This window comes from Cyprinodon tularosa, unplaced genomic scaffold (assembly GCF_016077235.1).
Source record: "Cyprinodon tularosa strain WSP-4 unplaced genomic scaffold, ASM1607723v1 ctg754, whole genome shotgun sequence".
Classification (NCBI taxonomy): domain Eukaryota; kingdom Metazoa; phylum Chordata; class Actinopteri; order Cyprinodontiformes; family Cyprinodontidae; genus Cyprinodon; species Cyprinodon tularosa.
In genome coordinates this window covers 304,824-310,823 of record NW_024039512.1, presented here as the reverse complement: position 1 = coordinate 310,823, position 6,000 = coordinate 304,824, and the positions used below count along the sequence as shown (strand labels likewise).

The window sequence follows — 6,000 nt, the reverse complement described above, 5'->3', positions numbered from 1 at the left end:
GTAAGAGCTCTTTCCATCCATCTCACTTCACACCCTGTTGGCCTCTCTAACTAACATCTATTGCAGCTTAATGCTACATATGAAACTCAACACGTCTTTTCTTAACTGTGCAAGATTATGTTTTCAAGTATCAGATTTCCATTGTGAGGGTTCTTAATGGTCCGTGGCTGTGAGCTGTTGCAGCAGCACCTGAAAAAGCTTCAAATCTTTTTGGCCTCTTAAGTAATTTAATCCCCGTTTCTCTTCTGCCTCTCCTTTAGGTGTTCCTACATCGTCTTAACCAATACGCGGCCACCAAAATTGACAAAAACATCACAGAGGAAACGGTCAAGGTAAGCAGGCTCGTCTTTGGGTTATGTCACTGTGTGATCAAGAACCTCAAATAACAGTGAAGGTAATTAACCTTTACCCTCAAAAATCCAAATAAGTCCTATTTTTCTTTGTAACCTGATCTGTTAAAAGTCTGGAAATGACATGGAAAGCTAAATCAGTGCTCGTAAGGGGTGTTTTTTTTATTTTTTTTTACTGAAATAGCCAGGGCCTGAATGGAGAAAGACGTAGGCGATGCAGGAAACAGCTGCAAATATCTAATCTATTTATAAATGATTCTGGCTGGAACATAATAAAGGATGCTCCGTGGCAGTGGGAGCCTCTCTGTGAGTTTGCTTACTTTTTGAGGTAAACACGCATTCAGAGGATATTTACTGCACGTCCGTGTTTTGGAATATATCCTCGTGTTTTAGGTTTTGTTTGGGAACATGCTGTGCAAAGAGGGATTTTTTTTAGATAGCAGGGAGGTTATTATGGCTGCAGTGTCACAAGGGGACTAAATGACATCCAGTCCTCCAAAGTTAAAGCTCAACGATCAAAGTCTTTCAGATTCAACCTTTCTATTTGCATGGCATCTATAGCATTTATTTTTAACCCCTTAACAAACATAAGATTGCTGATTTTCATAGCTTTACACTATTAAAACATTCTCTAACACCAGGGGGTACTGAAATCACCAGTGTGACACCAGAGACCACACTGTAAAGCATGCATTTCAAAAGTATTGTTAAATTTAATTCATTGGTAAATAGAGGATAAAGCTGTGTAGAAGGTTGGAGCAGAGTTAGGTTGTAACATAAAATCCCAGAGTAACTCTAAGAGAGCCACAGAGGTCCATAGCTTAGGTGGTTAAACCATTTTAGGGGACAGTTATTACCTCTACCCTAAAGAAACCTGCCGTTTTGGATTTCGCTGCAAGAGGAGAGGCATTGTTAAAAGGAAAATAGGTCTCATTTGCAATTTGCTGCGAGGTATGTAAGAGATAAGGCCAGGTGAGACCAAATGAATGTTTTTGACAAAATGCCAAGTGAAATGTGTGGGGGGGGGGAAAAATCTTAGCATCCTAAAAGGGCTGGTTATGCTCCCACAGCAGTGTGTCGCAGTGAGCATGTCGCAGGTATGACGCAGACATTTTTGATCTATGCTCAATATTGAAGCTTGGTCTTTGTGTTTATTCCATGCCACAACACAAAAGGGTACAATCACGAACTAGCAGTGGGTCTAGATACGGCCAAGGCGGTGAGGAAATGGGGCAAGTTTGTCTGACAATGGCGGGACATGAGGGCGAAAAAGAGCGGGAGTCCAGGTGGAAAAAGGGTCCAAGCATTCTCACGCACCTCGCTCTTCTAGCTGGTCCAACTTCACGAGTCGTTTTCCGCAATGGCAGTCATTCAAACAAAACAAGCCAGTAAGGTACAAAACAGGAGATGCGGATAGTGTACAGCAGAGGTCTGCAACCACTAGGGGGTAAATGGAGGTACTGCATGGGGGTCACAAAAGTTTTGATTGTTTGATTAGACTTTTTTTTTATATTCCCCCTGCCATTTTTTTTTCCAATAATTGAAATGTCTTTAAATCCACATTAACATGAATTCAACACACTGTAGTAAACGGATAAAAGGAGTCATCAATGCTCACATTCAGTGACACACAGGAGCTCTTTCAAGCTGGGCACCATTTCATTCACAACACCTGTCCTATCAACCAGGAATCAGAATCAGAAATACTTTAATAATCCCAGGGAGAAATTACTTTTATTACATTACTCTATGTGTAATAGAGTGACTATAGGACCAGTTTGATATAACACAATTTCATACAATATATATAATTAGGCGGTCCCCGCTCCATCTTGCCATCAGTTTGGGGGTCCTTGGCATGGAAAAAGTTGAAGACCCCTGGTGTAGAGCAAGGAGGCCTCCTGTCTGCGGTCACCTACAATTTGGGAGAGGTGCAGCAAAGTGCCTGCGGATGGGGTGGCGACGTCTCTACGTTTACCGTAACATCTACTTAGACCACCTACTTTCGAAGTATAAATCAGCCTTTAGCCACACTGCAGGCATCAATGTTAATTCTTTTCCATGTCGTTCACATTTCCAAATACATGCGACTTGTATGTAGGGGTATGGGGAAAAAATAGATTTTTAAAAATGATAAATTATCTAAACCAATGAGGGGAAAATGGGCTTCCTCTTGACCGCCACTCTGGCAGATAGCGCATGAAGCTGTGCGGCGCAGCACCATTTCTGTAGATGAGGCAGTCAGAGTGGAAGACATGGACTGACTCTAACCCCAAACAAAATGGATTCTAAAAAAACATACAGCACATGCTTTTTTTAAATCTAGATAGTAAAATAGTGATCTTGCATTATCGTGATAATATCTTATTGTGACCCAAGAATCGTTACATATATCGTATCACAGCACACATGCCAATACTCACCCCTATTTGTATGTCACCCAACTTAAGTGTCCCGCATACGAGGAAGAGGAAACAATGATGTCACAAGCGAGCGTGCTCTGTGTTTATGAAGATGGTATTGCTGGAGAGCATCTTGCAATCTTTAATTTCTTGCCCAACATCAGCCAGTGCATTAGCAAAACAATGTTTTTAAGAGGGTTGAAAATAAAGACTGCTCTCCGCATTATCGTCTTCCATTGTTGTTGCTTTTCTTCCCACTTCTGCATAAAGAGACGATCTGTGTTGTACAGACTGTAATAAAAAGATCAGATACAGGTCACATGTGAGCAAAAAAATCGGCTGCTGCATGAATTTAGCCTTAGACATTCACAACCCACCAGCGATACATGGTTGTGGTAGCATCATTCTGGGGGTGGGGTGCGTTTACAAAGCAGGAAATGGGCCGCTGGTTAAGATAAACGCAAAGATGAACAAAGACGAAGATTCTGAAATGGGAGCCTGAAACTACAATAGAGATCGAAATACCATGTTCATAAATATGTACCACACACAACTCTGTTTGTTTAAACATCTTTATCTTATCCACAACTCTGTGTTGCATTAAAATCCTTATAAGGTACGATAAAATTTATTTTTAAACTTGAACAGATGTGGAATGGATAAAGTAAGACTGAAACTGATAGGAAACACAATGCTATTAAACCATCTTGTTTAAAACCCTTCGCTTTTGGTTATATAGGTTTTATTCTCCAACATTGAGGAGATTCTGGCTGTCCATAAGGACTTCCTTTCCATGGTGGAGGAGCTGCTGCAGCCCGACCCTCACCCTCACCATGAAATCGGCCGCTGCTTCCTGCGTTTTGTAAGTAGCTTTCTGCTCTATCTGCTAAAGCATTCTTCACTGTGGTCTTAAAATTTTTTCAAAGCACTGTAAGGTCTCCCAGCATCAACTGTAAACGAAATGATACTCCACATGTCATCAATGAATCTCTGTGGATTACTTGTAATGAAACGGGGCACTTGTATGATATTCTTGATGTGGCTCTGATATACTGATCAGAGACCCCATATATCACATTACTTTGATGCAGGTCCATGAGGCATACTGGCCTGTTATAGGTTTTAAAGTGCAATAAATCTGACCGTCCTTCTGTTGGACCTCTGGACCCGCCGCTGCTCTCCGCTGTTAGAGATGGGTGAAAAAGAAAGATGATCTAACAGCAGTACAGATGGCAGGAGGTTTATTATGAGATAATTTGATTTAGGGGTAAGGCCACACTTCAAAGCTACAAACTAAAAAACTTATGACCATATATCAGTCATAAGTCATCCTGTGAGTACACAGAGAGGACGCCTTTTCTATCCAAACTTTCCCCTCACTGAAATCTGGTGTTCATGCAAAAAGATGAAAAATAATCAGTTTAATTGAGGAAAATAGCCATCTTCTTTGTTTTGCACCACTTGTTTGAACTAATTTTCACTACATGAGTTTATAACCGGTTTTCTAGTAAAAAAAACTGCGACTGTGATTGTTAATCTGAGCATCTCTACCTCCGTCTTCATCACTTTGGCCCAGCGGCTCGCCTGCAGACTGCAGGATGTTTTGTGGGTCCGCTGTGACTTTGTAGTGACTGATTTAGAGTCTGCGTGATCTGGTCTTTCAAAGACAATGGAGCATGGGATGTCATATGAATCGCTTTGGTGGATAGTTGCTGGTCATATGGCTGCAAGACGGATGACAGGATATGATGGAGGACACAACCCCGCTGCCCCTTCATCCTTCAAATGCTTGCAGAGGCTCTCACCACAGAATGCATTATGTCTTTCCAGATAAATGAGAAGAATTTTCTGATGTATATGTCAGCTCAGATTTTTTATTCCCTCTATTTTTGTGTTTATTATATTTCGTACCAGAAATGAATAACCAAATGTCTTAAGTTCAGCTGACCTTGCAAAATCCTTGTTCTGTAATTAAAAAGGTGGATTAACAAAACACTTGATAGAGAATTTCTTTAAGGTTTAACTAAAATTAGAGTGTTACTTTTAGTTTGAGGTTTTCATTCAGAAATTATACAAAGATCTTTAACTGAGTTAAAGCTGCATAATTCTAGCCTATTGTATCGCTGTTGTATTCAGTTTATTTGAATAATTTAATTTACCGTTACAACACAGTTCTTAGTTTTTCTAATTTATTCCTAAAGATTAATTCCACTGCAACCCCCAACTGTGTTCAAGGTTCAACCGGTAAACTGATTTTTGTATTGGGTAAAGTGGAAATTGTTGGAAGTTTGTGAGGGATCAAGGTAAGAAGCATGAGGAGTCGCAGGAATTTATACAAAAAATAGTTTTTTTTTTATTTTTAACCCAAAAAAGAAACGTAAAACAAATACATGGGTTCAAGTCATAAAAGATGCCAACCAAAAACAGAACATTTTACTCAAGCAAACTGTGCCCAAACTATCTGGCTGCATAAACAAACATAACTGACCTAACAAAAAAAATGACACACAAGGGTATATATACACTGGCTAATCAGACCATTAACACAATAGGGGTAATTCAAACTAAAAAAAAGCAACAACAAATTACAAACATCAGCAGTACAGTTAGGTTTGGCAAAAATTAATCTATATCTTTGAAAAATGAAAACACACCAACCACAAAACAAATCATAAGTGAAAAATTAGAAAAGGAAAATTCAAATTCCCCCCTTTTAGTAGCAGCAGATGGAACAGTCCAATTTCCCCTCCTGCATTTAGCAGATCTGAGCCCTGGCTGCCATCTTTTGTCTGGCCAAACTCCTAGGCACCATAGAAAGTAAGAAACAGATTAGTGACAAAACAGAAAGAAAGATGAATGAATGCAAGCAAATACAGTGAACTAAATGTGCGCGCTTACAAACAGAACACACGCATTTGAACTAAGAATACAATTTTATTCCAAACTAAAGTATGTGTATGGATTAAATTAGTAAAGGTGCATGTATAGTGCAGTCTTAAGGTTTTGCCAAAAGGTCATCTATAATTATTCCTGAAAATCTTTAAAACAAACTTGTCCAAACATTCCCTCTTTTTACCATGGCTCAGCCTTGTCTTTCTTTGGCTCCTTAAGCAATTTGTCTCATTTCGGTAAGAACAGAAACATTGCTGATCAAGCCAATAGACCCATATATTAGCTGGTAGATACTTTTGGCTGATATTTGTGTTTTTTTTCTTGCATAGGACTAGGCCAATATTTGCACTTGTTTG

The 6,000-nt window shown here is 39.5% G+C and overlaps 1 protein-coding gene across 2 annotated transcripts in view; it reads left to right on the top strand.

Annotated features, from left to right (window-relative positions):
• The first annotated feature begins 246 nt into the window (after positions 1–246).
• prex2 (phosphatidylinositol-3,4,5-trisphosphate-dependent Rac exchange factor 2) overlaps positions 247–6,000 on the top strand; it is a 128,676-nt gene continuing 122,922 nt past the window's right edge. For both annotated transcript variants that reach the window (XM_038270201.1, XM_038270200.1), the window contains exons 1-2: positions 247–332; positions 3,492–3,614. In XM_038270201.1, coding sequence (XP_038126129.1) covers positions 3,546–3,614 — 69 coding nt within the window. In that variant the 5' untranslated portion in view covers positions 247–332; positions 3,492–3,545. The remainder of the gene's footprint in view (positions 333–3,491; positions 3,615–6,000) is intronic.